The 18,441-nt window shown below is 44.8% G+C and overlaps 1 protein-coding gene across 1 annotated transcript in view; it reads right to left on the bottom strand.

Moving 5' to 3' along the window:
- Nucleotides 1–18,441, bottom strand: part of PYROXD2 (pyridine nucleotide-disulphide oxidoreductase domain 2) — a 541,945-nt gene that overhangs the window by 131,184 nt on the left and 392,320 nt on the right. Inside the window, exon 10 of the mRNA XM_078643559.1 lies at nucleotides 10,258–10,392. Within this exon, the coding sequence (XP_078499685.1) occupies nucleotides 10,258–10,392 (135 nt within the window). The remainder of the gene's footprint in view (nucleotides 1–10,257; nucleotides 10,393–18,441) is intronic.

The following is an 18,441-nucleotide window of genomic DNA, read 5'->3' as shown; positions in this document are numbered from 1 at the left end:
TGTTTGTTTACAATCTTGGTGACCTGGTTTGAACTTGAATTGTATGTGGTGATGCATATGGGTCTTTTCTCCTCCTCTTTGGGTAATTTTTCCTCAAGGAGGCTCTCCCTGCAGTTATTTCGTGCTCTCTTAAATGCTTGATTGATTATTGTCTCTGGTTACTGACGGGCTTCCAATTTCCTCCTCAGATCTTTTGATTGGAATTTAAAGTTCTCAATTTCGGTGCAATTCCGCCTCAGGTGGAGGAATTGCCCGTATGGTAGATTGTCCCATAGATGTTTAGGGTGGAAGCTGCTGTACATGATTAGACAATTTTTGGATGTGTTTTTAAAATGGGTGGTTCTCATTAATCTTCCATCTCTTGGGAAGATGTTGAGGTCGAGGAAAACAAGACTGTTGGAGCTGGTGCTCGTGAATTTCAAGAAATCGTCCTGCAGGTTCAACCATGTCAAAAATTGTTGTGACGTTCGTTCATTCCCATCCCAAATGATGAGGATGTCATCGATGTACCTTTTCCAAGTTCTTATGTTCTGTCTGAAGGGATTAATGGGATGGAGTATCCTGGTGATTTCTAGATTGTGCACATAGAGACCAGCTATGCTGGGAGCAAAAGTGCTCCCCATGCTGGTCCCGTGCCTCATAGGCACCCTCTACCTACAGAAGCACGGAGCTGCCGAAGGGTAGGAATAATGCGGATTATCGAAAGCGGTCACGTAAGTCAGACCTTGATCATGGGTTTCTAAAAATACCTGGTCAATAGCTATAAATGGGCCGCGCTCGAGAAACAAGCAGTCCAAATGACTTTATTGTGTGTTTCCTCACAGTAACCTGTCGATTATAACCCTAAGATGCAGACTCATGGGGCAATCACCAATTGAAAAAACTGTATGTATATGCCATTTGTATTTATTTGATGAACAGGTGCCATTTGTTCACCGTTCGTTTTTTTCCAAAAATGGACTCGTGTTCTGTCTCTCCCTTTTATTAAATTTGCCACTCAGAACCTTATTAATGAGGCTCCTTGTTGCGCCAAGACTTACACGACTTGGGACAACCAGAGAATATGTGTGTGGAATGTTTTGAAGTATGTGTGCGGTTTTGTGTGTGAGGTATTGGAGGGATATTACACCCTCAGCACAATGAATATTAAGAAAATATGTACCAATGGTCCCCCTGTCTCTGAGATTAAGTATGAGTGCAATACATCCTCTTTTATGGATACTATGCCACTATGTGACCCACGCAATTAAGCTGGTCTTTGATCATAATGCGCAGAGCATTTTTCCTTTGTGTTATTACAAAAATTACAAATTGTATTTTGTTCTTGTTTTTATCCTCATTTCTCTCCACAGGGACCACAACAGGTCTATCTTTTTCATGCTTCACCAGGGGCCCACTCAAGCCCAGAAGCACTACTTGATGGCTGACTTTTGCCACCAAGTATAGGACTTTAGGCATACAACATGTATTGTTTGTAGGGACTAGCATAGGTCCTGATGAGTAAGCAGAAGGGGACTGCTTATGAAACATGTCATGTCAACCAAGTAGTTAACATATTTCGTTCTACTTTTTTCAAAACCCCTTTTTACTGTTCCCAGCCAGAGAAGTCAATAAATATTTTTTTTCTACTAGCCAGGGAATGTTTACCTTTTTTATATTATCACTACACTTCAATAGGTCCCTACACCCACCACTCACTACTACCGTCACAACACACATAGCCTATCGTCATTATTTCAGTGCCCCACCGTAGGTCGCAGCACGCCCCGCCCCGTAGAGGGACGGGAAGACCCCTATGATGAAGCATGATACTATGGGACTCATAGTGTGTGAGGGGTATTTTAAAAGCACATAGTGCTCTCCTTTTGCCACCCGCAAAGAGAGCATATACCACAACCCTTAGACACAAAGTCTTCACCTTATAGCGAAAACAAATAAAAATACTCACTTTTTCACATTGATAGAATCTATGTAAAAATAAGTCTTGACATGCACACTAAACCATATGGTGGGCATGGGGTGCAGTGATTCCCAGCAACATTGTTTTTCATAAATGTATGTATTTATGAACAAAGTATGTATGCAACAAAGACTGCACAGAGTAGCATATTATGCCATAGGGGCATCCCAAATTGTACATAGAGAGGCAGCAAAGGGGACTGGTGACGAATGGAACAGTAGAAGGTAATGAGGCTCCAATGCATATATATCGTACTTTACTCTATGTTTTTACAATGTAATACACATGAGCACTAAGTGTCTTTCTCCAAACCAAGCGATGATTGGTCAATTGGTGAAGACAGGAATAAATCTAGGTATTCTGTTGCGAAGGGTTGCAATTTAGCCACTATATTACATCTCTTGCTACAAATTAAGAGACGTTTTGCAAAGATTTTGTCAGCCCTCATACAAAGTATAGTAAAGGCAGTCTGGTGCTTAAATAAGAGATATATATTGTAACGAGGCACTACAAGAAGAATTAGCATTTGACAAACCCAAAACCTTATACCTTAAAAACGAATATTATACATAAGAGGGTTTGCACAGTTTCAGGACGTTTTTCCCCCTAGGGATTCCTGCTTCTACTGGAACTCCTTCAGAAAAACAGTGATAGTAGGTCTACTATGCAACAGAGTCATAGCATAAAATATAAATAACGTATCTTGTTTTATGTCATAACATATTGATGTAGGACTTAGTGGATGTTCCATATGTTTGCGTTTTCTTTGTATTATGCGAGACAGTGCATATCGTCTTTTTACAAACAATATCATGACACCCAGGCATATATAAAACAGAGCAGTTTAGTAATAAATTGTTAAATCAGAATGTTTAGAAATCATGAGATAAATGAGAGTCTTGGTGAGGAAACAGTGCAGATATCAAACATATTCAGGTTCGGACAACGGTTAAATGGATTATCTGTTTCTGGAATCCAATTGTATAATTTCTCCAGAAGAGAAAAGACAGCTCCATCAATCAAATGTAATAAAGTATCACTTGGGAATACTTCCAATTTTTAAGTAGTAAACATTTGGTTACTATTAAAGCTTTAAAAAGTAATTAATGTTCAAATGGTGCTAAACGAAACAATGTGGAGAGATCATTAAAATAAGACATCACTTCAGAGATTTTCTCGTGTGGGGCAGATTATCAACATGCGTAAGACTAATATGTGAGGACTTACATCGGCAACACAAAGATCAGTCTGCAAATTTAGTTTTGGGATTTTGATGAGGACCAGATATTTGCGCAACAAGGTCCTTTGTTGAGTATATACTGTTTCCAAGCTTGGGCTGATGTTTAAAAACTTCCCACGGAATTTCTGAAAGCAAATCCCAAAAGCAGTTGTCTATGTTTGCAAGCGACATAATCATTGTCCTCTCCGACGCTCTTGAATTTTCTCCCAAGGTGTGTGGCACATTCCTGGACTTTTTCTTTCCGGCGCCACCATAGTTAACATCCGGTTCATAGACACAATAGATCAACGCGGGAATAGCGTTGGGGGGCACCAAATAAGGTGGCCTTCCTGGTGTCATTGCAACCAACATTGTCTCAAACAGCAGACCAGGTCGTGTCACTGCCACTGAATAAACTATGTTCCCTGAGGGGAAAACTAACAATTTTGCAAATTTTGGGCAGATGCTCTCTTCCAAATGACTTCCACAGATAACTGAAAAATGTGTTCGCTTATTTATTTATAGATTTCTTAGGTGTGTTACCATCCGAAGGCTTCTTGGCATTGGTACCCAACTGAAGCATGAGCAGAACCAATAAATTAGTTAAGTGAAAAGCCAGGTTTTTATGACTTTCCTATTCGTGAAGTGATTAAAAGTGAATTTGAATAACATGATGTGAAGCATTTTAAAGCAGCAGGGTTTGAAACAAGAAAGATTGGCTGCATGCCAAGATGCGATTTATGGAACATAAGGGTGCACAGATGGAGAGAGGAGGCAGAATGAAGCCTTCTAGTAACAAATTACCTGTTAGGTCTTCAGGCAAGATACAGAGGAGTTTTAACGTAAAGAGATGGTGTACCATGCAAAGATTTTTAAAGATAATAAGTTGGCAAATACAAAGCCAATGGAGAGTGTTAAAATAGGCTTAGCATTGCTAAAACATTGCCCACCAACTCCCAGCCAAGCAGCGTTTTTTTGGATGGATTTCATGCACAACACCAAGGCCTTTTTTCTGACCAGGTAAAGACTATTGCAATAGTAAGTGCTGCTATGATGGGATGTCTTCCCTCGACAAGTCGTAGTGTTAGTACAGAGTAAAGTCTTCTCATGTGGGAAATATAGGAGGGGATGACCGAAGACACCTGGTTCTGTAGCTAGAGAGGGGCATCAATTTTGATGTCCAAGCTCTCAACCAGTTTGGCTAGCAGTGGACAGGGTCCAAAATTCACTGGCCAGAAGGCAGAGTGCCAAGGACTCTAAGTGCCTCCAATAATCGAGATTTATGCTTTGAAGATATTTAGTTTGAGACAGTGGGGGCCCATCCAGTGGCAGACTGCAGAGGAGCAACATGTAGTAATGGAATATCATTTGATGAGTTAGTAAATATAAAGAGAAATTGTGTGTCGTCAACGCAGGAATAAACATTGAGACCAAAGGAGCAAATTATGGTCAGTAGAGATTTCATATAGTGATTGAATAGATAAGGAGGCAAGGCAAAGTATAGGAACATGTATTTGGGGGAGAGAGAAATTGTCTTAGAAACAACTGTTGGGTTCTCCTACATGGAAATCAATTCAACCAACCTTGCTCCTTGTCATTTAAGCCCACCAATTACAACAGACTGATCAATATTTTGTTTCCTATGTTACTATCTACCCCAGACAGAAATAATAAAATCAGGTCACGCGGCTGACTACAATCAGCTAGTATCCTAAGACTAAAACAGCTAGCACTGTTAACTGTGTGCTGCACAGAGGTGGAAAACCATTTGAGCGTCATCCAATATTTCACTGAATTCTAAAAAGGAACAGAGCTGTTTAGCTAAAATAGCCTCCAAAATCCTGCCTGCAACTGGTAACAGGGTGACTGGGTGATAACTGGCTGGCAATGTGGGATCAAGAACTGGCTTCTTCAAATGCAGAGTTATCATGCCCATTTTAAAAGAACTGGGAATGGAGCCCAGAAAGAGATGTGTTCAAAATGTAGTAATGTTGAGTATTGTCATTTCCCAGGCAGAGCGAAAGAATTAAAAAAAAATCAAATCTGTAGCCAAACCAAATAACGTATGTAAAAGACTGATTAGGTAGTCCAACTCACACTGAAATCCTGCCAAAAACCATAAACTTGGAGAACAATGGACAAAGCTTTCTCTTCTAACTTACATAAACCAATGACTCGATGCGAGTTACACCTCAACATACTATTGGGTCTGGAAGTTCCACTTGTTTTACTGTTTTAGATTAGAAATAGACATTAACTTTCTGGTAAAAATAAATATATTAACTCGAAATGTTACCAAAGCATAGGGACATAAAAATTCATGTTTTCACACTGCAAAACCGGAAAAAAGCAAATCTACAATCAGTAGCTCACTTGAAAGAATTAACTTTGTATGTTCGATAGTGTACCTGACACAAACAGCCTTAAACAGTCTCTGTGATGAAACAGCAGCCATTCAAACAGTGCCTGTGATGCAACAACAGCCCCCAGGCAGTGCCTGTGATGCAACAACAGCCCGCAGGCAGTGTCTGTGATGTAACAGTAGCCCCTACGTCAGTGTCTGTGACTCAACAGCAACCCCTCAGGCAGTGTCTGTGATGTAACAGCAGTAACTCAGGCAGTGTCTGTGATTCAACGGTATCCCCTCAGGCAGTCTCTGTGATGCAACAGCAGCACCTCAGGCAGTGCCAAGTACTACATTACTCAATACATAAATTTAACTAATATTGAAAATAATCCAAAAATGAAAATATTATAGAAACTGTATCACGTAAATCAAACTGTACTAAATTATAAAATGATACCCCGCACAATAACACAATATAGACAAAATGTAATGAAACAATAATGTAAATGACAATACGATCGTGAAACGGTGGTGCTCACACAGTTACACAACAAACATTAAAAAAGAAATTGACGGTGTAAACAAAAACAGTTGCTGAGGAAAAAAAGATTTCACATAGAGACTGTTTGGACAAAACACAAAAACAGAAGTAGCAAAAAATGCTTCCTCCTAAGTAGAGGCCACAGATAGGCGTCAACGGCGTTACGATCAAACTGAACTGGTATGGTCATCATCAGGACAAACCGTGTTTATTAACAGAGCATCCAACAGAAAATGTTGTTCACTAGTTCACTGAGGGTCTACCTCGTTGGGCAATGCTATTGAGGTCATGGAAAGAATAAATCACTCCATAAATTAGTGATCAATTCAAAATACTCGAGCCATGGATATATTATGGAGGGTGTCAGGGCAAATCACGTCCCTCTCTTAACCCCTTCCATGCTGATGACGAGCTCAGCTCGTCATCAGCGTTACCTACCGTGTGCTGATGACGAGCTGAGCTCGTCATGTAACGCGGTATTTACGAAAATGCCGCACACAGCGGGAAAAACGGCCGCACACATGCGGTTAAAGGCCAATGCGGGCTTAATAACCCACCCAAAGAAATTTCGGGATTGATGAATCTAGCCACCCGGAACTACAGGCATGCAAGCATTACAGGAGCCGAGTGAACAATGCCGGCGTGTCGGGAGCCGAACAAACAATGTGATGCACAAGCAGCACCTCAGGCAGAGCCTGTGATGCAACAGCAGAACCTCAGGCAGTGTCTGTGTTGCAACAGCAGCCACTCAGGCAGTGTCTGTGGTGCTACAGCAGCACCTCAGGCTTTGTCTGTGATACAACAACAGCTGATCAGGCATTGTCTGTGATGCAACAGCAGCCCCTCAAGTAGTGTCTGTGATACAACAGAAGCCCCTGGGGCAGTCCCTGTGATGCAACAGCAGCCCCTCAGGCAGTGCCTGTGATGCAACAGCAGTACATCAGGAGGTGACTGTGATGCAACAGCAGCCCCTCAGGCATTGCTTGTGATGCAACAGCAGCCCCTCAGGCAGTGCCTGTGATACAACAGAAGCCCCTGGGGCAGTCCCTGTGATGCAACAGCAGCCCCTCAGGCAGTGTCTGTGATGCAACAGCAGCCCCTCAGGCAGTGCTTGAGATGCAACAGCAGCCCCTCAGGCAGTGCTTGAGATGCAACAGCAGCCCCTCAGGCAGTGCCTGTGATACAACAGAAGCCCCTGGGGCAGTCCCTGTGATGCAACAGCAGCCCCTAATGCAGTGTCTGTGATGCAACAGCAGTACCTCAGGAGGTGTCTGTGATGCAACAGCAGCCCCTCAGTCAGTGTATGTGATGCAACAGCAGTACCTCAGGAGGTGTCTGTGATGCAACAGCAGCCCCCCAGGCAGTGCTTGTGATGTAACAGCAGCCCCTCAGGCAGTGTCTGTGATGCAACAGCAGTACCTCAGGAGGTGTCTGTGATGCAACAGCAGCCCCCCAGGCAGTGTCTGTGATGCAACAGCAGTACCTCAGGAGGTGTCTGTGATGCAACACCAGCCCCTCAGGCAGTGTCTGTGATGCAACAGCAGCCCCTCGAACAGTACTTGTGATGCAACAGCAGCCCCTCAGGCAGTGTCTGTCATGCAACAGTAGTACCTCAGTGTCTGTGATGCAACAGCAGTCCTTCATGCAGCAGCATCTGTGATGCAACAGTAGCCCGTCAGGCAGTATCTGCAATGCTACAGCAGCCCCTCAGGTGGCCGTGTCTGTGATGCAACAGCAGCCTCTCAGGCAGCAGTGTCTGTGATGCAACGGTAGCCCCTCAGACAGTCTCTGTGATGCAACAGCAGCACCTCAGGCAGTGCGTGTGATGCAAAAGCTAGAATCTTAACAAAGGTTCAAGTACTACATTACTCAAAGCATAAATTTAACTAATATTGAAAATAATCCAAAAATGAAAATATTATAGAAACTGCATCACGTAAAGCAAACTCTACTAAATTATAAGATGAGACCCCTGCACAATAACACAATATATACAAAATGTAATAAAACAATAATGTAAAAGACAATATGATCATGAAACGGCGGTGCTCACACAGTTACACAGCAAACATTAAAAAAACAATTGACAGTGTAAACAAAAACAGTGGCTGAGGAAAAAAGATTTTACATGTTATGTTATGTTATAACATAAAGACTGTTTGGACAAAACACAAAAACAGAAGTAGCAAAAAATGCTTCCTCTTAAGTAGAGGCCACAGAGAAGCGTCAATGGCGTTACGACCAAGCTAAACTGGTATGGTCATCATCAGGACAAACCGTGCTTATTAACAGAGCATCCAACAGAAAATGTTGTTCACTAGTTCACTGAGGATCTACCTCGTTGGGCAACAAATGCTGTTGAGGTCATGGAAAGAATCAATCACTCCTTACATTAGTGATCAATCCAAAATACTCGGGCCATGGATATATTATGGAGGGTGTCAGGACAAATCACGTCCCTCTCTTAAAGGCCAATGCGGGCTTAATAACCCACCCAAAGAAATGTCGGGAATGATTAATCTAGCCACCCGGAACTAAGGGCATGAATGCATCACAGGAGCCGTGTGAACAATGCCAGTGTGTCTGGAGCCGAACGAACATTGTAATGCAAAAGCAACACCTGGGGCAGTCAGTAGCACAACAAAAGTTGAAGGGGCCCCCTGCAAGGTACATAGAGGGGCCCCTGCTCCGGATATTATCCAGAGATATCAGGCCAGAGTACTGTGCTGAGGGGGTCCCCTGCCGCAATGGCCCCAGCACTGCAGGGGCTGCGGGGGCCTGTGTTACGCCCCTGTGAGCATTGCCTTTGATGCAACAGCAGTACCTCAGGCAGTGTCTGTGATGCAACAGCAGCACCCCAGGCGGTGTCTTGTCTGTTATGCAACAGCAGCACCTCAAGCCGTGCCTGTGATGCAACAGCAGCAGCACCTCAAGCAGTGCCTGTGATGCAACAGCAGCACCTCAATCGGTGCCTGTGATACAACAGCTGCCCCTCAGTTAGTGTCTGTGATGCAACAGCAGAACCTCAGGAGGTGCCTATGATGCAACAGCAGTACCTCAGGAGGTGTCTGTGATGCAACAGCAGCCCCTCAGTCAGTGTCTGTGATGCAACAGCAGCCCCTCAGGCAGTTTCTGTGATTCAACAGTAGCACCTCAGGCATCATCTGTGATGCAACAGCTGCTCCTCAGGCAGTGTCTGTGTTGTAGCAGTAGCTCCTCACGTAGTGTCTGTGATGTAACAGCAGCCCCTCAGGCAGTGTCTGTGATGCAACAGCAGCCCCTTAGGCAGTTTCTGTGATGCAAAAGCAGCCCCTCAGGCAGTGTCTGGGATTCAACAGTAGCTCCTCAGGCAGTGTCTGTGATGCAACAGTAGCTCCTCAGGCAGAGTCTGTGATGCAGCAGTAGCCCCTCAGGCAGTGTCTGTGATGCAACAGTAGCTCCTCAGGCAGTGTCTGTGATGCAGCAGTAGCCCCTCAGGCAGTGTCTGTGATGCAACAACAGTCCCTCAGGCAGTGTCTGTGATGCAGCAGTAGCTCATCAGGCAGTGTCTGTGATGCAGCAGTAGCTCCTCAGGCAGTGTCTGAGATGCAACAGAAGCCCCTCAGGCAGTTTCTGTGATGCAACAGCAGTTCCTCAGGCTGTGTCTGTGATGCAGCAGTAGTTTCTCAGGCACTGTCCTTGATGTAACAGCTGTATCTGTGCTACAAAAGCAGCCCCTCAAGCAGTGTCTGTGATGCAACAGTAGCTCCTCAGGCAGTGTCTGTGATGCGACAGCAGTCCCTCAGGCAGTGTCTGTGGTGCAACAGCAGCACCTCAGGCAGAGTCTGTGATGCAGCAGTGGCTCCTCAGGCAGTATCTTTGATGTAACAACAGTACAACTGGCTGTCTGTGATACAACAGCAGTACCTCAGGCAGTGTCTGTGGTGCAAAAGCAACACCTCAGAGAGTGCCTGTGATGTAACAGCGGCACCTCAGGCAGGGGCTGTGATGCAACAGAAGTACCTCAGACTCACCCTGCAGTTTAATGCACTGTGTGAATAATATGGCTGAATTAATTTCAACGCACCTCTACAGGATGTTACTTGTACTTATCCAGTTCAAAAAAGGTCGGCAAGCAGTGCTTCTATGGGGTATAGTGTTGGCTTGTTTGCAATATAGTTACGTTTAGGTTCTCATGCACGTTTTCGTACCTGTGGTGTGAGCTTGAGGAATGTGTGATGAGGGGATGCATTTGAAAGGACCAACTTGCTTTTCACTTCTGTTCCATCCTCCAGCATGACCCCTTCCACTTTACCGTCACTGTTCACCAAGACATGATCCACTGGCTGAAACAGAACCAAGCATGAGTGGTCAGTAGATCGAAGGGCCTTTTATAGCATGGCATGTCAATGTACTCTGCACTCTGAAACACAAATCGTTCATTACACTCTCCTCTGTAAAAGTTAGAACCTACACTTGCATCAATCACATCAGGTACTGCTAAAATGTGCAATTGTAAGTAATCGCTAAGTGTGCGGATGGAAGTGTAAAGCACATGTGCATGCTCCATAAGACAGGTAATGTATGCAGTAGTAAATTGTGCATAAGATGTGAATGCTTTAAGAGGTGTTTGCTAGTGACAAGGCAGTGCCAGAAAAGCTGCCATGGATCTGCGAAGCAACTCTGGTTTCATGTTCACAAAGGTGGAATTTTTGGGGACAAATTCAAAAGTTTAGAAACGATTTGTCACATTTTACACCTTGCTTGCAACTGGATGAATCTGAAGCAAATCGTGCATACAGAGTGAAAAGTGTACCAATCCACGTAATATCTACAAAAGTTATGTCGGAAGGGGTGGCATTTATGGGAAAACGTTCAAATTGGAGAGACAGCTAAAAATACATGTACAAATAATATGCAACGAGTACATTACGCAACATACGCAAATAAAAGCACATTAATAAAAAAAGCCTACTTGACCAGCGCTAGACTGAGAAGATGTAATTTGCTCATATCATACATTTGTAAATTAGCCCCATAGTGTTCCCTCACTAAATTATGATTTGAAATGAGTCTCATGGTTGGCAGTAATACGAGATTCAGACCCTAAACATATTCCATTTATAATACAAAGAACTGTTAACTGAGAATGGAATGGAGATTGTTACAGTATTCATGCAGGTGGGGCCAAGACTGACTAAGAAGGAAAATGCTACTTACCAGTATGCATCTGTTCTGGGCATGTAGAGCTGCAGATTCACATACTATGCATAGATCGTCATCTGGTGTCGAGCCCGGATGTTTGCACTTGTTTTTGTCTTGGAGAAGTCTTTGGAAGTCACAAGATAGGTGACTCCTCCTTTGGATGATAGTGCGCATGGGCATCGGCTCCATCATCAGATTGTTTTTCGCCAGCAGGGAAATGATGGCGTTTTGTAGGAAACAGAAAAGATGCCCATGTATGCTGTATCTAATTAGGATAATACTGGAACAGATAAAGGTAGCCGGGAAGGGGGGTGGGCGTGTGTGAATCTGCAGCTCTACATGCCAAGAACAGACGCATACTGGTAAGTAGCATTTTCCGTTCGAGGCATATGAGCTGCAGATCACACACTATGCATAGATTGTATAGCAGTACCCATCCTTAGCAGCGACCACCCGTATCTGTTGCAGCAGTTTGAAATAATGTTTTGAGTACCACTTGGCCTACAGCAGCTTGCTGTTTTGTTTGCACATCTACACAATAGTGTTTGTGAATGTGTGCGGTGTAGACCATGTAACTGCACTGCAGATGTCATATAAGGGAATGTTCCCTAAGAATGCCATTGAAGCCCCTATTTTGCGGGTAGAGTGGGCTTTAGGAGGAACAGATAATGTGCGTTTCGCTTTGCAATTCCGGATTTGGATTTATGTGGTGGTGAGAAAGATATAAAAAGCTGTTTTGTTTTACGAAAAGGTTTTGTTCTTTCAATGTATTAAAGGAGTGCTTTTTTTACATCCAGATTATGTAGAGCTCTTTCTGCGACTGTTTGTGGTTGCAAGAAGAAAACTGGCAATTCCACAGACTGATTGAGGTGAAAAGGAGAAATTACCTTAGGAAGACATTTTGGATTGGTTTTAAGAACCACTTTGTTATGATGGAGTTGTAAAAATGGTTCTTGAATAGTGAGTGCTTGTATCTCACTAACTCTTCTAAGAAAAGTAATGGCGACAAGGAAAGAGACTTTCCATGTAAGAAATTGTAACTCACATTTATGTAGAGGTTCAAATGGGGGATCCATTAATCTTGTGAGAATAATATTTATTATCCATACAGTTGAGGGTGGTACCCTTGGAGGAATTATTCTTTTGAGACCTTCCATAAATGCTTTGATGGCAGGTACTCTGAATAACGATGTGTTGTCTATTTTGTAAGTAGGCTGCAATGACAGTGAGATGTAACCTAATAGAAGTGTATGCTAGGTTAGACCTTTGAAAATGTAATAGATAACATATGACGTGTTGAATAGACACATCTAATAGATTGATATCGTTGTTGTTACAGTATATAATAAATCTTTTCCACTTGTCTGCATAGCAGGCTCTAGTGGTGGGGCTTCTAGCTTCCTTTATAACGTTCATACAGTCAGGGGGAAGGTTAAGGTAACCAATTTCTAAGACCTCAGGAGCCAGATCGCTAGGTTGAGCTGTGCTTGGTCTGGGTGTCTGATCTCTCCACAGTTCTGGGTTAGGAGGCGTGGGGAGAGTTGTAGTTTTTGGTGCGGGAGTACTGATAGTTCCAGCAGTATTGTGTACCACGGTTGTCTGGCCCATGTTGGAGCAACTAGAATAAGAGTCAAGGAGTGTTGTTGCAGCTTGCGCACCACTAGTGGAATGAGTGGGAGAGGTGGAAAAGTGTACGCAAGTCTGCCTGACCAATTCATCCATATCGCATTGCCTTTGGACAATGGGTGTGGATATCTGGTGGCGAAGCTTGGGCATTTGGTATTTTCGTGTGTGGCGAAGAGGTCTATGTCTGGCTGTCTCCACATGTGGAAAAACAGTTGAAGAACTTGCGGATGAAGTTCCCACTCGTGAATTGTTGCGTTTGACAACTTAACAGATCTGCTATATTGTTTTGGACTCCTCGTCCATGTTGTGCTAGGAGAAAATTGTTCTGGGGAACAGCCCATCTCCATATCTGTTGCGCTAGTTTGGAGAGTTTGCTGGGAGGGCGTGTTCCGCCTTGCTTCTGTATGTAATACATTGCTGTCATGTTGTCTGTTCGAACTAGGACAGCTTTGCATGATATTTGTTTTTGGAATGCTTTTAGGGTTAGGAATATGGCTAATAACTCTAGATGGTTGATGTGGAGTAATTTTTGTAGATGAGCTCCCCAGCAGGAGAGCGATGCGTCCGCTGTGATGACTATCTGTGGATCTGGCTCTATGAACGGTTGCCCTTTGGAAAGGTTTTTGGTGTTCCACCACTGCAGAGAGCGATTAGTGCGACCATTTACCAACACCATCTGTTAGCTGACCTTGAGCCTGGTTTGCTAGGCACTCTTGTAGAGGATGCATTTGGAGTTTTGCGTGAGGCACTATGATTATGCAAGAGGCCATCATCCCTATGAGCTGCATGAACACTCGAGCTGGAAGAGAGTATTGAGGCTGAAATTTGGTTGTGATGGTCTGCATGCTTGCTATCCTGGCAGGACAGTGATAAGCTAGTGCTTTTGAGGTGTCTATTGTGGCACCTAGGTATTGTTGCATGTGGGACGATTGCAAATGAGACTATGCATGATTTACTGTGAACCCTAAGTTGGTGAGTAGTTGAACAGTAGCGTGAGTAGACAGTCGTCTAGATATGGGAAGACATGAATGTGTTGTCTTCTGAGATGAGCTGCAACTACCGCGAGGCACTTGGTGAATACTCAAGGTGCTGTGGTGACTCCGAATGGGAGTACTTTGAATTGGTAGTGTTGCCCCACCACTACGAACCTGAGGTATCTCCTGTGAGATGTATGAATATCAAAGTAGGCATCCTTGAGATCTAGAGTGGCAAGGAAGTCTCCTTGTGAAAGGAGAGGAAGAACCTGTTGAAGTGTGACCATGTGGAAATGGTCTGATTGTATGTACAGTTTTTGGGTTCTCAGGCCTAGAAAAGGTCTTAGAGAGCCGTCCTTTTTTGGAATGAGAAAATACAGAGAGTAAACTCCTGTGTTTTGTTGATGCAGAGGAACTGATTCTATTGCACCCTTTTGCAGGAGTGAGATGACTTCCTGCTTGAGCAGCGATAGATGTTCAAACGGCATTGGACGCTGTCTGGGTGGTATGGTGGGGGGTAGAGGTAGGTTCTAAACAGTAACCTGACTAAACAATTTGTCTCACCCACCTGTCTGTGGTAATGTTGTTCCAAACAGGAAGGAAATGTTGTATTCTTCCCCGGGCCGGAGTGGAATGGTCTGGGGGGAGTGGAGGGAAGTCATTGGGTAGGTGTGGAGGCATATCTGTTATTATTGGTCTTGCCTCTACCTTTGTTATTGCTGCCTCTGTACCCGCCTCCCAGGTAACCTCTGGTGAATTTAGACTGGGTGGGAGCCTTGTAAGAGGTAGAGGGGTTGTCAGAGGAGTAGCCTCTGAAGGTGCCCTTGTAGAAGGAGCGATGAAAGGAACGTCTGGGAGCTTGCACTTGCAATGGTCCCATGGATTTGGCTGTGTCTGTATCTTTTTTCATTTTTTCTAGTGATGAATCGACGTTAGGTCCAAATAAGTGTTCCTGATCAAATGGTTGGTTTAGAATAGAAGTTTGAACTTCAGGCTTAAACCCAGAAATGCGTAGCCAAGCATGTCTACGCAGAAAGACATTTGTGTTGACTGCTCTCGAAGCAGTGTCTGCTGCGTCGAGACCACAGTGAATGGAAGTGTTAGTGATCACTTTTCCCTCTTGTATAAGGTAATTGGCCCTATTTTTGTATTTGTCTGGAAGGTGCTGTAATAGGGTCTCTAACTCATCGTAATGTGCCCTATCGTACCTGGCTAACAAAGCTTGAGTTTTGGCAATATGCCATATGTTAGCAGCCTGGGACGCTGTTCTTTTGCCAGAAGCATCCAAAAGTTTGGACTCTTTATCAGTTGTGGAGCATCACCTGATGTCTGAGAATTGGCTCTTTTCCTAGCGTTGGAGACTACAGGGTACGGAACCTTTAATATAAGCTGGGTCTGCAGGGATAGCTTTAGATTTCTTTTCGATCCTGGGGTTGATAACTCTAGCCCTAACAGGATCTTTAAAAACTTCGGGTGCATGCTTGATGACCCCTTTTAGCATAGGCAAGATAGAGATGGTCCTTTGTGACGTGTCAAAGGCGTCCATTAGGAAATCCTCTTCCACTGGGTCTGTGTGTCAGTTAACCCCATGGTATTGTGAAGCTCTGTAGAGTAGCTGATTAAACCCTGCTGTGTCCTCTGGAGGTGAAGGTCTAGAGGGGTATACATCCTCCTGTGGAACATTAGGGACATATGGACTGTTGTAATCGTCCCAGAGGTCAGGGGAAGAAGGTGGACTAGGGTCTCCTGGTGGCTCTTCCCCTGCACCCTCCCCTGTGTAATCTGAACTATCATCATCGTCCCTTGGTGGGGGGATGGTATAGGAGAATGGTGTGGTGGGGAGGTAGAGGTGGAGGAGGAGGAGGAGGAGGAGGTGATGGAGAAGGAATTCTAAGTGGAGAAGTGGCAATGTCCCATTTCTTTGGTGGTGGAGACAGTGCAGGCTTATCCAGTGGTCTCTTCTTTGAGCTGAGGATGAGCTGAACAGTTTTAGGGTCCTTTACAATAGTCTTTTGTTTTGGATCTGGCATAAAAAGCTCTTCTGATGGATGCTGGTCTTTCGGTGCCTACTTTTTAGGTTTGGCTGCCTTACAGGGCACCGTCTCTGGCACTGTTTTGTCTTTTAGCTTCGAACTGTGAGGTTTTACAGTGTCTGTATGTGGAACCAGTGTTTTCTTGGGTTCCGAAGGTTTTTTCAATTCCGAAGTTTTCGGCTCTGAAGGTTGTCCTGACCCTTTAGGGAGCGGATTTTTGCTCTGCTCAGAGTGTTTTTTCGGAGTTGAAGGGTCGGCGGTTGTTAGTTTCGGTGCCGAGTGCTTCGATGTAGAGGCAGAGCTCGGTGCGGAGGAGGAGGGCGTTTATTTTTCGGTGCAGGTGAATGTGTTTCGGTACCGGCGGCAGGCTGACTCGAGCCCGAGTGGCCTGAAGGCTTAATAGGCTTCTTTGCCGAGCCCGAGGGCGGGGCATGGGAAGCAGTCTTTCAGTGTGCACCTGGGCCCGAAGGTGAAGGTGTGACCAAAGCCTTTTTGGATGATTTATGGAGGGGGTCGGTGTTGTCGTTCTTACTTACGACCTGCTGCGCTGGACTGAGGTCTTCGATGTTGGAATCCTCGGCTTCGGAGGCGCTGTGTTCTTCGACCCACGCTTGTACTGGAACGTTGACGCCCTCTAGGAAGATGTCGTCGGGATGCATGTCGACGAGCGAGCCATTGATCTTCGAGCTCAACGATCTCGAATGGTCTTCTTGGAGCGGAAGGAGGTACAAGCTGCACAGTCTCCGGCCTCGTGCTATGGTGAAAGGCAGAGTTTACATACCTCATGCAGATCGGTGTGGGAAAACTTCGACCCACATCGAGGACACTTCGTGAATGGAGTTCTTTGCATGAATCAGATGGTAAGGCCCAGGTAGCCCCGAAGGCCCTCGTCGACGATCGGAATTGAGGACTTCGACGTTGGAGAGATACGCGACTAGTAGGGTTCGCGATCGAAAACAATACCGTAGAAAGGGTGAAGGATTGCACGTCGATAGTTATATCGGTAACAACACCGAACTGGAGCGCGAGAAACACATCTGAGCCCGATGGCAGAAAAAAAAGTATCTGAAGATGAAGCCGATGCCAATGCGCACTATCATCCAAAGGAGTAGTCAACTATCTCGTGACTTCCAAAGACTTTTCCAAGACAAAAACAAGTGCAAACATCTGGGTCTAATACCAGATGGCGATCTATGCATAGTGTGTTAACTGCAGCTCATATGCCTCGAACATTACATTTCGCATATAAAAAAAGCTCTCATCAGTACTTTATTTCACGGTAAAGTGCATTCACATATCTATAAAAAAAGGCAATGCCTAATACCCAACGACACCTACCTTGCAAAGCAACGGCCTAGTTTATGGAGAACTTGCAGTTGTGGGTATATCATGAAGAGATCAAGGCAATAGAAAGGGTTGATGTCTTAAGGTTTCTATTTACCTCCGTGGGTTACGGACGGGTTGCATTCTTAGCTTCAGCCTTTTGTCCTACGGCCAGGGTCTGGGTCTTGTCAAAGTTAGGTCTATAATTTAACAAATATTCTAACAAGCATTAAACACATGCGTATGAAGTTGGTAAGCTCCTAACAGCCAAAAGCATACCAGAAAGTATCCCAATCAGCACAACTATTCCTCTGCTGTGTTCAACGAAGGCATCCACCCTGGACTGAAGCAGCCTTCAACCATCGGCAGTAAACTCTGGGTGCATAGCCTGGCTTAAGGCCCAGCCCCACCAAACCAGCTGTGCACATCCTAGCAGCCCCTCAGCCATTTGGCCAGGAACTTTACTCAGGTCCATACCACTGCACACAGCCTTTAGACTTGTGAAACAATCTCTGCTTATAAGGCTGGGCCTCTGGTTAAGCCCTGCATCCTCCCCATCTTACAGAACCCAGCAGTGAATTGCCTTGGCTAACACACTTTGCTTAGTGGCCACATCTTGAACTAGTAATGACAAATAAAAAAATTCCGAAGGCGGAGAGCCAGAACGGGTCTCGGACCTAGACCATTCCTCTAGATGAAGAAGTAACAATAGCAGAATCCAGTGCCCTTGTCTTTCAAAGGCACCACCTCTAGGGCCTATTTGTTCAGCAAGACGAGCACTTTTGCCTCCAAAATGGAAGTATGTGCTGGAGTGGGCACCTTGGTGGAAGGATAGTCCTTAGGACGGAACAGGAAGGCTTGAGCGTGGCCCTTGCAGGTGAGCTGGATTACCCTCTACTCCATCATGTTTGTCTCCCAATAGGTGGAGAATTGAGAGGCTTTCCTCCCCACCAAGGATGGTGTTGTAAGAAGGGTCGGCAGCGAGGTTTTCGGGGTGCAGACCCGGCAGAGGATTGTGGGGACTGGACCTGTTGCAGTTGGTGATGGCATCCCCTAGATCCACCCCTGCCACAAAGGAACAGCACATTTGTTGGGGCATCTAAAACAGCTGTCCCTGCCAGGGCAGTTGTACTCTGGAATAGCATCGAAATTTCCTCTACTGCTGGTGTAACTGGTTCTCGGTGGTGGTTAGGTCCAAATAAGCAAGCCATAGCTTAATTTATTGAAGCATTCC

This window comes from Lissotriton helveticus, chromosome 5_1 (genome assembly GCF_964261635.1).
Source record: "Lissotriton helveticus chromosome 5_1, aLisHel1.1, whole genome shotgun sequence".
In the NCBI taxonomy this organism is placed as follows: domain Eukaryota; kingdom Metazoa; phylum Chordata; class Amphibia; order Caudata; family Salamandridae; genus Lissotriton; species Lissotriton helveticus.
Note: the sequence above shows the minus strand (reverse complement) of the source record. Positions and strands in the feature narration are given on the sequence as shown.